At 41.5% G+C, this 18,780-nt stretch overlaps 1 protein-coding gene across 3 annotated transcripts in view; it reads left to right on the top strand.

Annotated features, from left to right (window-relative positions):
• The window catches only part of si:dkey-220k22.1 (multiple epidermal growth factor-like domains protein 9), an 83,865-nt gene that overhangs the window by 40,243 nt on the left and 24,842 nt on the right, over positions 1-18,780 (top strand). For all 3 annotated transcript variants that reach the window (XM_014142628.2, XM_014142636.2, XM_014142645.2), the window contains one exon: positions 15,443-15,582. In XM_014142628.2, the coding sequence (XP_013998103.1) occupies positions 15,443-15,582 (140 nt within the window). The remainder of the gene's footprint in view (positions 1-15,442; positions 15,583-18,780) is intronic.

The following is an 18,780-nucleotide window of genomic DNA, read 5'->3' on the forward strand; positions in this document are numbered from 1 at the left end:
AAACGTCAGCCCCTCAGCTACTTTGGCTAATGGAAACTGACTCTGTTCTACACTGTTAGTAGATGGGGAAGGGAGGACATTTCTCTTCATCATAGGGATTGGAAGAAACAAGTTCCACTGTTTGCTGCCAGATGCAGCATCAATTATGCAGTACACTGGAGCCGGTGGGTGTACACTACAGTATTAGGACAGGCACATCATTCTCTACCCCCTCCTCCCGACAGACTACTGTTGTGTTCATCCACTGAGGCTCTGCTGCGTTGGTGGATGTGCTGGTAACATTTAAAGGCCAAAACTCAGACTTTTCTGTGACCGCTGGCTTGTTCCCCCCCCCATTGGGAATGTTAGGATTCATGCCCCTTGGTTTATAAAGAATTTTCACAAATCTGTTTTTTGTGAAATACCATAGAGGGTAGGCAATAGACTTCATATTAACTGGGCTTGCATCATTATCTCTCCGTCATTCTGAGGTGAAATTCACTTGGCGGCCTGACTGCTGGTGCTGTGGGTTCACAAAACCTGATGTGAATAATGAATAGAACGGAGATCTATCCTCTCCTCCTGGATACTTTCAGTCCTCTGCTTTCAAAGCAGTCCGTTTAATTTCAGGGTTGTCCAATTTCTGTCCAAGTGAGTAGGTTGGTTACGTGCCAGCTGCATGTCGGTTCCATGGACATCAATCATTAATTATACCTCACTGTGTCTGTGGCTAGCTTAAAGGCTTCTGGCATATGAGAAGAATATGTTTGGATTGATTTCCTTAAAACGTAGTGGAAAAATTATTATATTTCTGTGGAGAAATGTTCATGTAATTGCAAATACAATTTCTCATAGTCTTACTCTAGAAACCTCAGTGAACTGTTTTGGTTTAATAGGGCACTTTTATGTACATACTGTTCGTTTATCTGTGATCATTGTTGAAAAGGACCAACTGCCTACCAAAAGGCAAATAACATTGCCAACTCTTTTATAATTATTTGAATTGCACATTCGATGCTGGACAGATTGCTCACTAAGATCCTGAATTCACACTGAAGTAATAAAACGCATGTGGAGAGCTCTGAGTTACGGTGCACTCCTATCCCATGGTGATGATTGGGGGGGCAGCTTATAAGTTATCCGAGGTGCCTTTGTTCGTCTGATCCCTCCGTAGACCTCTCCCATCAGTAGTTTAGTGGTGCCTGGAAAAGTGGGTATACTTTTAATTTGGCCCAAATTTCCCAAACGGCCCACCCAACGAAGAAAAGGCGCCCTGTGTGGAAACCTTCTATGAGAACACCGTGACATACACTCTGAATGACCTAAAATGAGAACTCCCATGTTGGTCTTTCACATTCAGGCCAATCTAAGCTGTACTGTGCTAGTAGGCTAATAGTAGGCCTACTATTGAAACAGATAAATGAGGCTGTCAAATGACTCAGAAATTCACAGGTTTCAGATTTTTTCCATTATGTTCAGGTTTTCACTCAGTCACACTTTTAATAGAACATCCAATTTTATTGTTTTTCTAAGGCCACAACAATGCTTAAACCACATCAGGAGACAACTTTGGAAGTCTGGAAAGTTTTAGAAATGTACATTTTTCTTTTAGTGTAGGTGTCCTTTAATTCAAAAGCAGGCTCCTAGCAAATGTCCACTGGATTGATGCAAATAATCATGATATCATTCTGCCAGGTATACATTGCTCACTTGGGTACACACTGGTTAAATCAGTGTTATTTCCATGTCATTTCAATGAAATTACGTGAACCCACGTAGATTAGACGTTGAATTGACATGTGTTCCGAGTGGGAGACGACTTTGTAGCTAGTTAACATTTAATAGAGATGGTTTTTGGGAAAGCCTTTCCATCTACCAGAAGACTGTTACAGTGCCTTCAGAAAGTATTCACACCTCTTGACTTGTTCTACATTTTGTTGTGTTACAAAGTGGGATTAAAATGTATTGGTCATTTTTTTTGTCAACAATTTACACTAAATACTCTGTCAGTGGATGAAAAATTCAAACATTTGTGGTGTTTTATTTTTCATAAATCTATTATCTTTAGGTAAGTATTCAACCCCCTGAGTCAATACAGCAATTTCAACTGTCAAATGTGTTTTCCTGAGTAAGTGTCTAAGAGCAATATTTGCCCATTATTCTTTTCAAAATGATTCAAGCGCTGCCAAATTTGTTGTTTATCATTGCTAGACAACCATTTTCAGGTCTTGACAGATTTTAAAGCAGATTTAAGTAAACTGTAACTCAGGAACATTCACTGTTTTCTTGGTAAGCCTCTCCAGTGTAGATTTGGCCTTGTGTTATAGGTTATTGTCATGCTGAAATGTGGATTAATCTCCCAGTGTCTGGTGGAAGGCAGCGTACCTGAGAAACTCCCCAGTCCTTAACGATTAAAAGCATACCCATAACATGATGCAGCCACCACTATGCTTGAAAATATGGAGAGTGGTACTCAGTAATGTGTTGTATGTTTGTGGCATGTCCAATAACACTTTGTATTCAGGAGAAAAAGTGAATTGCTTTACTACATTTTTTTCAGTATTACTTTAGTGCCTTGTTACAAACAGGATGCATGTTTGGAATAGTTTTATTCTGTACAGGCTTCATTCTTTTTAGTATTGTGGAGTAACTACAATGTTGTTGATCCATCTTCAGTTTTCTCCTATCACAGGCATTCAACTCTAGCTGTTTAAGTCACCATTGGCCTCATGGTGAAATCCCTGAGTGGTTTCCTTCCTTTCTGGCAACTGAGTTAGGAAGGATTCCTATATCTTTGTATTAACTGGGTTTATTGATACACCATTCAAAGTGTAATTAATAACTTCACCATACTGAAAGGGATATTCAATGTTTTTGTTTTGTTTACCCACCTACCAATGGGTGCCCTTCTTTGCGAGGCATTGGAAAACCACCTTGGAATTTGTGGTTGAATCTGTGTTGGAAATTCACTGCTCGGCTGGGGGACCTTACAGATGTGTGTGGGGTACAGAGATGAGGGTGTCATTCAACAATCATGTTAATCCCTATTATTATACACAGAGTGAGTCCATGCAATTTATTACGTGACTTGTTAAGAAAACATTTACTCCTGAACTTATATAGGCTTGCCATAACAAAGGTGTTGAATACTTATTGACTCAATACATTTCAGCTTTTCATTTTGTATTAATTTGTAAAAATGTGTAAAAACATAATTCCACTTTGACATTATGGGGTATTGTGTGTAGGCCAGTGTACAAAATAAAATCAAAATTTAGTCCATTTTAAATTCAGTCTGTAACCCAACAAAATTTGGAAAAAGTCAAGCGGTGTGAATATTTTCTGAAGGCACTGTAGGCCTATCATTAGCAATGCTTTATTTTTCCTGCTTGAAACTGACATTTTATTATGAGGTATGTCTTACCTTGCTTCATAGTAGCCTACAGCCAAAATCCCATCATAGCAACATGGAGGCAATTGTTTTATGAAGACTTCCTCGTGTGCGTTCTGCTGTTCTATTGGTTTTCTTAAAACTTTCTTTTTTTATTGTCTAGCAGCCAATGGCATCGTAGTCATATTAGCAACCGATAATAGTTGTTGCATCTTTAGATCTCACCTCTTTCTAAATTCCTAACGGATATTTCTAAACCTTGTGTGGTGAGCATTTTAGAAAGACGTTTTCCCGCAAATTGCATTTGTGAACATTCACGCGTAGGCCTAACGCTGTGTGCACATTGCTGCACTTTAAATGTGAAGAAATAATAGTTTATCAACATTTTAAGCTAAACATTCTGATCTGTTCCATCAGCCTTATTAATTGATAAAGCGTATACCTCCACTGCACTACTTTGATACACATCGTGGGGATTAAAAAGTGAGTACATTCAATGCTCACTGAAAAACAAGTGGGTATGCGGCGTATACCCTACACTACACCATGGTCTCCCACTTGAATAACAAAACCTATGGCCGGCCATTGGCCATGTTGCTCACCCCCGTATCCCTGTGTCCATCCCCCAATCAGTCTCCACTCTCAGCCGCCATCACAGTGCAGGGCGACTGGTGCCGGCCATGGTGTTGTTGCCATGGAAACCCAACCCCTATTGCGCCTGTGGGGATAGGATGGAGTGAGTTGCGGCTCTGCAGGGTTTGGGGATTATGCCCAAGATGCATTAAAATGGGGTCTGTTCTCCCCACATTAAAATGGGGTCTGTTCTCCCCACATTAAAATGGGGTCTGTTCTCCCCACATTAAAATGGGGTCTGTTCTCCCCACATTAAAATGGGGTCTGTTCTCCCCACATTAAAATGGGGTCTGTTCTCCCCACATTAAAGTGAAATATCTCACCGTGTGTACCAGCGACGACTTGTGTAAGCATCAGAATGTAGGAACATAATGTTTTGTTGGGGGTTGTGCCAAACCTTGCATCTGTTTACATTATCACCATGACACGTTGTGCTCTGCAGCAACCTTTCTCTTTATCCAGGCAGCTCCCTACATATTTAACATGACTGAGAGAGAAAAATATCAAAGGACTGCCGGTGCCTGTGACAGATCAGTGTCAGAGCAGCAGACCTGTAATAATAAGCTGAACACCCCTCTGTTCAACCACTGTGAACTCACTCCATACAAACACCAACAATACAGGACAAAGCTATTTCATTAACACCTTCATATGAATAGATTTGACCATGTTGAAATGTTAATGAATAGATATCGCCATTTCTCCAAATAGTATCTCCAAATATTTTGAACTGCCTAGGTGTACTCACTGCTCAAACATCTGGAGTGGAGGTGCTGGCCTAATTTAAGTGGATACTGCAAGTAAACACAAGGTGTGGAAATCTCCATGTAAAATACTAGACTTAATCTACTAGCGCTAGCATAGTATTTTTATATGGAGAGAGTGATGCACCTTGATTTTAAACCAGCTCTGTGTACTTACTATCCTAGCCCATGAGGACTACTGCACTGACAGCCACACACTACTGTTTAGTGAGAACACTGCACTTTGTAGTTTGAGATGGATTAAGATGCCAAACACATTTCCTCTTCCTCTCCATCTCCTCTTCCTCTCTTTTCCTTGAATGAGGGGGAATCTCCTTCCTCGCTCTAGGATGCCCCATACATAATTTATGATCCCTTTATTAATTGAAGGTCTGTCTCCACAGTGTGTGTGTGTGTGTGTGTGTGTGTGTGTGTGTGTGTGTGTGTGTGTGTGTGTGTGTGTGTGTGTGGGCCAACCCCCACCCTCTTTTATGCATGAGTCTGTAGTAGTAGAAGAACACATTTGTCGGGACAGTCAAGACAGGCTGTCTGGGACTGGGAGCAGTTAGTTTAGTCTGGTTTCTAACACTCCTAATGAGGCTCATCATCTGGCTCAGCTCTGACCACTGACCCCGTAGCCTGGTCCCAAGACTGTATTCCGTATTTACACAGAAAGAGCAATTCCATTATACTGGGTGGATGCTGCAATAGACAAAGTACATCATCTATGAGGACAATGCAGAGACTAACCATATAACTAGGCCTAATAAAAGTGTACTCTCTACAGGCAGTTCATGTATTGTGTGCCTTCAGAAAAGAAAAGACTAGGGATGCACAATATATATCGGAATCGGACGATATTAGCAAAAAATGCCAACATCGGTATCGCCCCAATGTCCAGTTTAACGCTGATGTGCAAAACCTGGTTCGAATCCAAAACCGATGTCAAAGCTGACATGCATACCTATATAACGTAGGTACATGCTGTAATGACGCCACGTAAAATATTGCGCTACACGTGCAACACAGCATTCCTAACCTAGCCCACAATGTCTGCTGTGTGGATTGAGCAGTCAACAAGTTGAGCAGTCATTTGAAAGAGTAAGAAAGTCGTATTGCATTTTCATGAATGTGCTGGTTGTCATACCGCTGCTGCCATTTCAGTGGCATTTGAGAACATGTTTGAAACTTGGAAACATGAACACACACACTAGGTAGCTCAATTCGAACAACTGACTGGAGAATTAAGCTCATCAACTGCGCCTGCAGCAGACGTGATACCCTCTGTCATGGCATTACAACGCCTGCTCAACAGAACTGCCCACACAGGCTGTGAACAAGCGATTCGGTGGTATTCTCTCTTTACTGTGTCGCCACCATGCTCGATGCTATGTACAAGGACCGCTACTTTGATGAAGACAAGAAACAGGGTTTACATGAAATGTTACATACACAGCTGGACAAGATGGAAACAGACACAGTGCACACTGAGGAAGAGAGGCCACAGAAAGACAGAGCTGAAACTTCACTGCTTGACATGTATGACATGCACTCAACACTGCCCTTTCCCACCTGGACAAAATGAACACCTATGTGAGAATGCTATTCATTGACTACAGCTCAGCGTTCAACACCATAGTGCCCACGTAGCTCATCACTAAGCTAAGGACCCTGGGACTAAACACCTCCCTCTGCAACTGGATCCTGGACTTCCTGATGGGCCGCCCCCAGGTGGTAAGGGTAGGCAAACACAACTCCAACACCGTTATTAAGATTGCTGACAACACAACAGTGGTTGACCTGATCACCGACAACGATGAGACAGCCTATAGGGAGGTGGTCATAGAACTGGCTGTGTGGTGTCAGGACAACAACCTCTCCCTCAACGTGAGCAAGACCAAGAAGCTGATCTTGGACTACAGGAAAAGGCGGGCCGAACAGGCCCCCATTAACATCGACGGGGCTGTAGTGGAGCGGGTCGAGAGTTTCAAGTTCCTTGGTGTCCACATCACCAACGGACTTTCATGGTCTAAGCACACCAAGACAGTTGTGAAGAGGGCACGACAAAACCTATTCCTCCTCAAGAGACTGAAAAGATTTGGCAGATCCTCAAAAGGTTCTACAGCTGCACCATCGAGAGCATCCTGACTGGTGGCATCACCGCCTGGTATGGCAACTGCTCGGCATCTGACCGTAAGGCACTACAGAGGGTAGTGCGTACAGCCCAGTACATCACTGGGGCCAAGCTTCCTGCAATCCAGAACCTATATAATAGGTGGTGTCAGAGGAAAGCCTATAAAATTGTCAGACTCCAGTCACCCAAGTCATAGACTGTTTTCTCTGCTACTGCGGTATCGGAGCACCAAGTCTAGGACCAAAAGGCTCCTTAACAGCTTCTACCCCCAAGCCATAAGACTGCTGAACAATTAATCAAATGGCCACCAGACTACTTACATTGATTAGTGAAGATGCTGTGAAGATAGTTTGATTTGATGATGAAATCCTGGTTGAGAATAAAACGACTGAACAAATGAACGAAACAGCACTGCAAGTAAGTGAAAGAAATATAGGTTTTGATGACGTTTTACTGGTAATGGGGACATACGCGAATGCCAACAACATAACTTGTGTGTGTGTGTGTGTGTGTGTGTGTGTGTGTGTGTGTGTGTGTGTGTGTGTGTGTGTGTGTGTGTGTGTGTGTGTGTGTGTGTGTGTGTGTAAAACCTTTATTTAAAACTAGGCAAGTCAGTTAAGAACAAATTATTATTTACAATGACGTCCTACCTCAACCAAACCCGGACCACGCTGGGCCAATTGTGCGCCCTATGGGACTCCCAATCATGGCCGGATGTGATACAGCCTGGATTCGAACCAGGGACTGTAGTGATGCCTCTTGCACTGAGATGCAGTGCCTTAGACCTCTGCGTCCGTGTGTAACTATTTAACTTTACTAGAATGCTTAAAAGTCAGCTAAAATTGTAAATATCGGTTATCGGAATAGCTTTTTTTGGCAAGAAAAATATCAGGTATCGGCCAAAAATGTAATTTAAACAGCATCAAAATTTCATAAGAGAGGCATTCCAGGCGTTGCATGAGTCAACCAATGTTTTGAGATCTGGCAGGCGACTGCAATGTAGTCAGCCTGGAACGCGGCCCATGTCTCTTTCCTTTGCTTTGATCATGCCTACTGCAGGTGAAAGCTCTGTTTAGAGTGCACTTGAGACAGGAACCTTATTTTTGTCCCCTTTTCATTGCGTTTTGTCAGCTAAGGGTCAGCGACATGGAGGAACCTTGAAATCTTAAACCTCTTTGTGCCTTTTGCTTGCGGTGAAGAGGGCGTTTTCAGTAATGTGTGTGTAATGAGGACTGAAGATGATCCTTTAATGAAGAAATGGCATGACCTTGATTGCACAACCACTTACCGTTTCTGGGTCGTCTTGCTTTATTTTGATCTGTATAATGTCATTACTAGCACATGTATGTAGTGGCATACGTCACTCCTATGTTATATTCCTTTCACCCCAAGCAGATTTAAGAAGTGCTGTTATTGTGAAGTGGAAACGTCTAGGAGCTACAACGTCTCAGCCGCGAAGAGGTAGGGATACAAGCTCAAAGAACGGGACCGCTGAGTGCTGAAGCACGTAAAAATCTTCTGTCTTCAGTTGCAACACTCACTACCGTGTTCCAAACTGCTTCAAATCAAACTTTATTTGTCACATGTACCGATAGCAACGTCAGCACAAGAACTGTTCATCGGGAGCTTCATGAAATAGGTTTCCATGGCCGAGCTGCCGCACACAAGCCTAAGATTACCATGCTTAATGCCAAGCGTCGGCTGGAGAGGCGTAAAGCTCGCCACCATTGGACTCTGGAGCAGTGGAAACGAGTTCTCTGGAGTGATGAATCACGCTTTACCATCTGGCAGTTCGACGGACGCTAGGAGAACGCTACCTGCCCCAATGCATAGTGCCAACTGTAAAGTTTGGTGGGAGGAGGAATAATGGTCAGGGGTTGTTTTTTATGGTTCGGGCTAGGCTCCTTAGTTCCAGTGAAGGGAAATTCTAGACGATTCTGTGCTTCCAACTTTGTGGCAAGTGTTTGGGGAAGGTCCTTTCCTGTTTCAGCATGACAATGCCCCTGTGCACAATTCTTTTTATTTTTCTTCAGATTTTTTATTTAACCTTTTATTTAACTAGGCAAGTCAGTTATGAACAAATTCTTATTTACAGTGACGGCCTACCCCAGCTAAACCCAGACGACGCAGGAACAATTGTGCCCTGCCCTATGGGACTCCCAATCACGGCTGGATGTGATGCAGCCTGGATTCGAACCAGATGCTGTAGTGATGCCTCTTGCACTGAGATGCAGTGCCTTAGACCGCTGCGCCACTTGGGAGCCCACAAAGCGAGGTCCATACAGAAATGGTTTGTCGAGATCGGTGTGGAAGAACTTGACTGACCTGCACAGAGCCCTGACCTCAACCACATCGAACACCTTTGGGATGAATTGGAGCGCTGACTGCGAGCCAGACCTAATCACCCTACATCAGTGCCCGACCTCACTAATGCTCTTGTGGCTGAATGGAAGCAAGTCCCTGCAGCAATGTTCTAACACCTAGTGGAAAGCCTTCCCAGAAGAGTGGAGGCTGTTATAGCAGCAAAGCGGGGACCAACTCCATATTAATATCCATGATTTTGGAATGAGATCTTTGACGATTTGGTGTCCACATACTTTTGGTCATCGGACCAAAATGCTTGTTGTTACAAGCTATCATCTCTACAGTGCTGTTATATCACATCTTACTTTTATAGGCTATGGTTTGTAGTAGACAGAAGCATGTCTGATCTCCGAAATATATTATCAGCTATTTGATTTTGTCTGTTTAGCTGTGTGCACTGAACTGACATGCATGATTGTTGCTGACACTCCGATGAAGGGGATTTTTGTTTTTAAATGACGGTTTGATGGTATTTTATCTTTTTGAATAATAAAAGTTCTAAATTTGTTTTATGAGTAGTACGTGAACCTAGGGTGACAACACATACAGTTGAAGTTGGAAGTTTACATCCACCTTAGCCAAATACATTTAAACTCAGTTTTTCACAATTCCTGAAATTTAATCCTAGGAAAAATTCCCTGTCTTAGGTCAGTTAGGATCACCACTTTATTTTAAGAATGTGAAATGTCAGAATAATAATGGAGAGAATGATTTATTTCAGCTTTTATTTCTTTCGTGACATTCCCAGTGGGTCAGAAGTTTACAAACACTCAATAAGTATTTGGTAGCATTGCTTTTAGATTGTTTAACTTGGGTCAAATGTTTTGGGTAGCCTTCCATGAGCTTCCCACAATAAGTTGGGTGAATTTTGGCCCATTCCTCCTGACAGAGGTGGTGTAACTGAGTCAGGTTTGTAGGCCTCCTTGCTCACACACGCTTTTTCAGTTCTGCCCACAAATGTTCTATAAGATTGAGGTCAGGGCTTTGTGATGGCCACTCCAATACCTTGACTTTGTTGTCCTTAAGCCATTTTGCCACAATTTTGGAAGTATGGTTGGGTTCAATGTCCATTTGGAAGACCCATTTGAGACCAAGCTTTAACTTTCTGACTGATGTCTTGAGATGTTGCTTCAATATATCCACATAATTTTCCTTCCTCATGATGCCATTTATTTTGTGAAGTGCACCAGTCCCTCCTGCAGCAAAGCACCCCCACAACATGATGCTGCCACCCCCGTGCTTCACGGTTAGGATGGTGTTCTTTGGCTTGCAAGCCACCCCCTTTTTCCTCCAAAACATAACCATGGTCATCATGGCCAAACAGTTCTATTTTTATTTCATCAGACCAGAGGACATTTCTCCAAAAAGTACGATCTTTGTCCCCATGTGCAATTGCAAACCGTAGTCTGGCTTTTTTATGGCGGTTTTGGAGCAGTGGCTTCTTCCTTGCTGGGCGGCCTTTCAGGTTATGTCGATATAGGGCTTGTTTTACTATGGATATAAATACTTTTGTACCCGTTTCCTCCAGCATTTTCACAAGGTCCTTTGCTGTTGTTCTGGGATTGATTTGCACTTTTCGCACCAAAGTACGTTCATCTCTAGGAGACAGAACGCGTCTCCTTGCTGAGCGGTATGACGGCTGCGTGGTCCCATGGTGTTTCTACTTGCGTACTATTGTTTGTACAGATGAACGTGGTACCTTTTAGGCATTTGGAAATTGCTCCCAAGGATGAACCAGACTTGTGGAGGTGTACACATTTTTTTCTGAGGTCTTCTTGATTTCTTTTGATTTTCCCATTATGTCAAGTAAAGAGGCATTGAGTTTGAAGGCAGGGCTTGAAATACATCCACAGGTACACCTCCAAATTACTCAAATGATGTAAATTGGCCTATCAGAAGCTTCTTAAGCCATGACATCATTTTCTGAAATCTTCCAAGCTGTTTAAAGGCACAGTCAACTTAGTGTATGTAAACTTATGACCCACTGGAATTGTGATACAGTGAATTACAAGTGAAATAATCTGTCTGTAAACAATTGTTGGAAAAATGACTTGTGTCATGCACAAAGTAGATGACTTGCCAAAACTAGTTTTTTAAAACCTCTATGGGCTAGGTGGGACGTTTGCGTCCCACCCTAGTCAACAGCCAGTGGAATCCCGTGGCGCGATATTCAAATACCTTAGAAATGCTATTACTTCAATTTCTCAAACATATGACTATTTTACACCATTTTAAAGACAAGACTCTCCTTAATCTAACCACACTGGCCGATTTCAAAAAGGCTTTACAACGAAAACAAAACATTAGATTATGTCAGCAGAGTACCCAGCCAGAAATAATCAGACATTTTGACACCCACCAAGTTTGGCACTCACCAAACTCAGATTTACTATAAGAAAAATTGGATTACCTTTGCTGTTCTTCGTCAGAATGCACTCCCAGGACTTCTACTTCAATAACAAATATTGGTTTGGTTCCAAATAATCCATAGTTATATCCAAATAGCGGCGTTTTGTTCGTGCGTTCAAGACACTATCCGAAGGGTAAAGAAGGGTGACGTGCCCGGCGCGTTTCGTGACAAAAAAATTCAAAATATACCATTACTGTACTTCGAAGCATGTCAAACGCTGTTTAAAATCAATTTTTATGCGATTTTTCTCGTAAAAAAGCGATAATATTCCGACCGGGAGTCGTTATTTTCGTTCAAAGACTGAAAATGTAAACATGGAGTCGTCTCGTGCACGCGCGCACCAGTCTCATTGTTCTCAGATCGACCACTTACCAAATGCGCTACTGTTTTTCAGCCATGGCCTGCAAAGTCATCATTCAACGTTCTGGCGCCTTCTGAGAGCCTATGGGAGCATTAGAAAATGTCACGTTAGAGCAGAGATCCTTTGTTTAGGATAGAGATGTCAAAGAAGGCCAAGAAATGGTCAGAAAGGGCGCTTCCTGTTTGGAATCTTCTCAGGTTTTGGCCTGCCGAATGAGTTCTGTTTTACTCACAGACACCATTCAAACAGTTTTAGAAACTTTAGGGTGTTATATGCATATTCTAGTTACTGGGCAGGAGTAGTAACCAGATTAAATCGGGTACGTTTTTTATCCGGCCGTGCAAATACTGCCCCCTATCCCCAACAGGTTAACCTCTATGGGCTAGGTGGGACGCTAGCGTCCCCCCCGTGGTGCACTCCATCAACAGCAGGTGCATTTCAAGAGCGGCAAATTTGAAACCAAATAAATGTCAAAATTCAAATTTTTCAAACATACAACTATCTTACACCCTTTCAAAGATAAACATCTCCTTAATCTAACCACGTTGTCCGATTTCAAAAAGGTTTTACGGCGAAAGCATAAAGTTAGATTATGTTAGGAGAGTACATTGACAATAGCTGTGTGTAATGTTTTGTCAATTCAAAGACAGGGTCACCAAAACCATAAAACCAGCTAAAATGATGCACTAACCTTTTACAATCTCCATCAGATGACACTCCTAGGACATTATGTTAGACAATGCATGCATTTTTAGTTCTATCGAGTTCATATTTATATCCAAAAACAGCGTTTTACTGTGGCATTGATGTTGAGGAAATCGTTTCCCTCCAATAACCGGCAGTCAAGTCAGCACCACAAATTAAATAATTAAAATTAGAAAACATTGGTAAAATATTATATTGTCATTTAAAGAATTATAGATTTACATCTCTTGAACGCAATCAACTTGCCAGATTTAAAAATAACCTTACTGGGAAATCACACTTTGCAATAATCTGAGCACTGCGCCCAGAAAAATACGCGTTGCGATACAGACTAGCCGCCATGTTGGGGAGATCTAAAATCGAAAATACTATGTAAATAATCCATTACCTTTGATTCTCTTCATCAGATGTCACTTCCAGGTATCACAGGTCCATAACGAATGTAGTTTTGTTCAAAAAAGCTCATCATTTATGTCCAAAAATCTCCGTCTTGTTAGCACATGATCTAAGCCCGCCGGACTTCACTTCATGAACGAGGGGAAAAAATATATTTACGTTCGTTCAAACATGTCAAACGTTGTATAGCATAAATCATTAGGGCCTTTTTAACCAGAACATGAATAATATTCAAGGTGGACGAATGCATTCTCTTTTATAACGTATTGGAACGAGGGTACCCAACATGAACTCGCGCGCCAGAGTCTAATCGGCCATCACCGTTCCATGGCTCTTGTTCGGTCAGATCTCACAGTAAAAGACTCAAAACACTTTGTAAAGGCTGGTGACATCTAGTGGAAGCAATAGGAAGTGCCAAAATATTCCTCAGCCCCTGTGTTTTTCAATGGCATAGGTTTAAAGGTAATACAACACATCAGATATCCACTTCCTGTCAGAATCTGTCTCAGGGTTTTGCCTGCCAAATGAGTTCTGTTATACTCACAGACACCATTCAAACAGTTTTAGAAACTTTAGGGTGTTTTCTATCCATATATAATAAGTATATGCATATTCTAGTTACTGGGTAGGATTAGTAACCAGATTAAATCGGGTACGTTTTTTTATCCAGCCGTGAAAATACTGCCCCCTAGCCCCAACAGGTTAACAAGAAATTTGTGGAGTGGTTGAAAAATGAGTTTTAATTACTCCAACCTAAGTTTATGTAAACTTCCAACTGCAACTGTACATACATACATACATACATACATACATACATACATACATTCTAAGGGATTTTCAAGGGGTCTTTCTCCATTCTGATTGTTTTATACTGTTCAACCCAAAAATTATTTTTATACATTTCTGCATTTCCTGCGCTCATTTATGGTCATTTCCACACTGCGATGTAGGGCTGCACAATATTGGGAAAACAATCTAGGCCTTATTTTTAACCAAATGTTGCAGTTGCGATTTGACACTTAGGTGAACTGTTGGAATCATAAAAATATAATGATTATTAGAATTAGAATTTAATAGTGGGCACTTTGAATACAGTCATAGACATGACAATGAATGAAAATGCCAGGGAGGAGTTATTGTGACAGGATAGGAACCAAAGTGTTGGTCAGTGTTTCCTAGGGCACCCTATAATCTTTGGCTACATTGAATGTTTTCTCTTAGCTGCTTCATGTAGCTAACATATTCATGCTTTCCGTATTCCTCTTTGATTTAAAAGACACATTTGCACAAACAACCTACTGATTTACAGTAAGTCTACACCATCACTGGCATTATCAGGCTGTATAGCTAGTTACGTTTGCTCAGACTCTGTACATTCAGTACAGCTAGCCAGCTAACTAGCGATTTAGCATTAGCGGCTAACACGATTTAGGCCCAACTTGCTAAGGAAAGACAAACTAGCCATTTGCAGATGTAAGAAACACAAACTAATAGTGTAATTATAGAACACTAGTGGATTTATATTAAGAAGCAAAGTGAAAACTGCATCATTGTCATCAACATTCATTTGGCTCCCAAATGGCTCTTTGTTCAGTAATGCTTAGAATTGGACCTGAAACCATGAAAAAACAGAGTCACTTTTAGGTGAACGGAGCTAAATGATCCAGCTCACAGAAAAGACTCGGAATGCCCATCACTACACAACACAGCTCAAAGGGGACAATGGAGTCTTAAAAGGGCAATAACATACTTTGTAAAAAATGAATTGGAGTGAATAATTTGTAATTATTTATACATTTTATAATAAAATAATTATTAGTAATAATTACAATCGGGATGTTGTGTCCAGTGAGGTAAATGCAGATGGACAAATCCATGCTTCAGCCTATGTACATTTTATAGCCACTATGCTGCATCATTTAGGTTACAGGTGATAATGCATATTTCTAATAGCACATCTGATAATATAGACCATAGTCCAATCTGTTAAAATCCTTTTTACCCATATGTTTTTGGGCTCATTTCTGAGGTGCTAATTATATTTTAAGTGTTAGCATAATTTTATTTTCATAAACTTTGAGTAGAATGTCTGTTTAAAAAGTCACCAGAACTGAGCTTCAGTCCTTCTATATGGGACCCCAGTCTCACTGTTACTTCAGGAATTCAACCAGTGTTCTCATTAAATGTGAGTAATGTGCTAAAGTGTGTGTCTGTAACTGTGACATTCTCAATTTGGCTACACCATTGTAGTGCATATTTTAAGCAGGCATTATGAGAACCCAGGGGTCCTGACTGAAGTGTCACCAGCTTTCTGTTCTTTCCACAGCTCTGGGATGTGCGTGTGTAAGACAGGCGTATACGGTGACAAGTGTGACGATTGCCACCCAGGTTTCTTCCGGTTCAGCAGTACGGGTTGCCAGCCATGCCAGTGCAATAATCACTCCAACTACTGCCACCCACAATCAGGTGAGTCACCCTTGCTGTGCCCAAGGTTGAAACAAAAGTCTGCCATGGCCTCTACTCTGTGCCAGGGCTGTGCAGACTGCAGAGAAGCCACACATTTGCACAGATGCAGAAATACATTAAGCAAACTAACTTTTATTAATCAAATGAACTCTAGGGAAGCCTTTTCCATGAAATCATATTCGTAACATGTCCCCAACAGAGCTGTATATGCAGTAAACACGAAACAGCGTTAGTTGTTATGTAACGCTAAAAAAAAATCCCATATTGAATTCTCCTCCGGAGAGCTTCACTCCCATGCTGCCTGCTGACAGACTGTTTGGGGAGTTGCAGTGATTTGATTTGTATTCACACTGTGTGATATTGCCTTGGCCTTAAAAGAAAGAAGAGAAAAAAAATGTAATCCGTCTGTTAAAATGAGTTTGTCGACCACAGCCAACGTAGCTCCCATTCCGCTAATGAGGAAATGCCAGAGTCATCACTCCACTGCAATCACTGTGATAAGCATTTTCACCGGTTCCCTTTCGCTTTTCCATAGTTCACAGCTGGGCAGAATGGCAGGCCTAAGTACGTGCAGCATGATAAGCAAATTACGCACCTTTCCTCCTAAACACATTAATGAGTATAGATCTGTATATAATGACGAGGTGCCGATGTCTCCGCCCTAATAATGGGAGTGGTTGTCCCAAAGGCGGAAAGGCAGGCGACAATTGTAGGGCCAAAATAAGCCCATAGAAACGCATTGGGCATATTTTTGGACAGATTGTGGCGAGAGTGAAATCTCTCGATTTGCATTTTCTTTTCTGTTTACACAAACACATCTTCCCGGTTCACACACACACACGCCAAGCCCCTTCCCCCGCCACTCACAACAACAAAGAGGAGAGATCACTTCTTCCCCTCTGACAAATGGTTTCAGTTCACTATTTGCATTTGAGGTTTGGTCGAACAGAATCGGTCATATGGAGACCCAAACACATTGTCATTATTTTACTGTATTAGAGGAGAACTTAACCTTTCTAACGAAACCATGTTTACGTCTCAACTCCTCAGATTACATGCAGAGCAGACACTACTAAAACGGCAGTATCAAACAACTTTGATTTTGGAAAATGAATGCTCACTTTGTCGCGCGCGGCTTTGCGGTACCACGTTCCCGTTATACTAGCTGTCTAGTCTGTGTTTTAAAAACACAATTATATAAGGAATTGGAAACTCGTTCTCATTCTGAGAAATAAGGTAGGCCACTTGATTTCAACATCGGAACAAAGTGTACAGGCTAGCATCCTTTTAAACACTTTGAGACGGACAGAAGGGTGTGTTCATAACAATTCAACTGTTCTGCCTTGTTAGCTAGCAAATGGATCCAAGTTGGCTAAACTTGAAATCTAAATATTAGTTGGCTACACACTATCACGTGGGCAGGTGCTTGAGAGATTGTTTATGAGACCTGTGCTAATTTCCTATAATGCCTTCTACAAGAAGTTAGTAATTGGGCTGTTAGTGAATGTGCATTATGCTTGGTTCAGAAAAGCAGCTTAAACTATTTTGATAAAATATACTGAACAAAAATATAAACGCAACATGTAAAGTGTTGGTCCCATGTTTTATGAGCTGAAATATCCCAGACATTTTCCGTACGCTCAAGAAGCATATTTCAAATTTTGTGCACAAATTTGTTTACATCCATGTTAGTGAGCATTTATCCTTTGACAAGATAATCCATCCACCTGACAGGTGTGGAATATCAAGAAGCTGATTAAACAGCATGATTTAATTAAGCAATAATGTCCGAGGCGGTGTAGTATGTGGCCAATATACCATGGCTAAGGGCTGTTGTTAGGCACAACGCAACGCATGGTTACCAATGTAATTAGAGCAGTAAAAATAAATGTTTTGTCATACCCATGGTATACGGTCTGATATACCATGGCTGTCAGCCAATCATTATTCAGGGCTCGAACCACCCAGTTTATAATTAAGGACAATAAAAGGCCACTCCAAAATGTACAGTTTGTCACACAACCCAATGCCACCGATGTCTCAAGTTTTGAGGGAGCGTGCAATTGGCATGCTTGACTGCAGGATGTTCACCAGAGCTGTTGCCAGAAAATGTAATGTTAGTTTCTCTACCATAGGCTGCCTCCAACGTCGTTTTAGAGAATTTGGCATTATGTCCAACAGGCCTCACAACCGCAGACCACGTGTAACCAGGCAGTGGGTGGGCCTGGCTCCCAAGTGGGTATGTCTATGCCCTCCCAGGCCCACCCATGGCTACGCCCCTGCCCAGGCATGTGAAGTCCATAGATTAGGGCCTAATTCATTTATTTCAATTGACTGATATCCTTATATGAACTGTAATTCAGTAAAATCATTCAAATTGTTGCATGTTGTTTTTATATTTTTGTTCAGTATAATTCAATTATTAGTGGGTCTTATGGTTGTGGAATGCTAATATTAAGCCTAGGTATAATTTCACAAGCCCTGAATTCATTAGATTATTGAAGACTGTTTTAAATGCAGTGTATTTGACTTTTAGTTGTACAACAAAGCTTATTTATAGAAAACATTTTAAAAAAAATTGAGATATTCATTGCCTTCGGAAAGTATTCATACCCCTTGACTTTTTCCACATTTTGTTACGTTACAGCCTTATTCTGAAATGGACTGAATAAAACCATTTCCACAGCAAGCTACAAACAACACCCCATAATGACAAAGCAAAAACTGGTTTTTGGAAATGTTTGCACATTTATTAAAAATAAAAAACATTCCTTATTTACATAAGTATTCAGACCCTTTGCTATGAGACTCGAAATTGAGCTCAGGTGCATTCTGTTTCCATTAATAATCCTTGAGATATTTCTACAACTTGATTGGAGTCCACCTGTGGTAAATTCAATTGATTGGACACAGGCCAAAAGCCAAGCCATGAGGTTGAAGGAATTGTCCGTAGCGCTCCGAGACAGGATTGTGTCGAGGCACAGATCTGGGGAAGGGTACCAAAACATTTCTGCAGCATTGAAGGTTCCCAAGAACACAGTGGCCTCCATTCTTAAATGGAAGAAGTTTGGAACCACCAAAAGACTCTTCCTAGAGCTGGTCGCCCTGCAAAACGGAGCAATCAGGGGAGAAGGGCCTTGGTCAGGGAGGTGACCAAGTTCCCGATGGTCATTCTGACAGAGCTCTAGAGTTTTTCTG

Source organism: Salmo salar, chromosome ssa01, assembly GCF_905237065.1.
Source record: "Salmo salar chromosome ssa01, Ssal_v3.1, whole genome shotgun sequence".
In the NCBI taxonomy this organism is placed as follows: domain Eukaryota; kingdom Metazoa; phylum Chordata; class Actinopteri; order Salmoniformes; family Salmonidae; genus Salmo; species Salmo salar.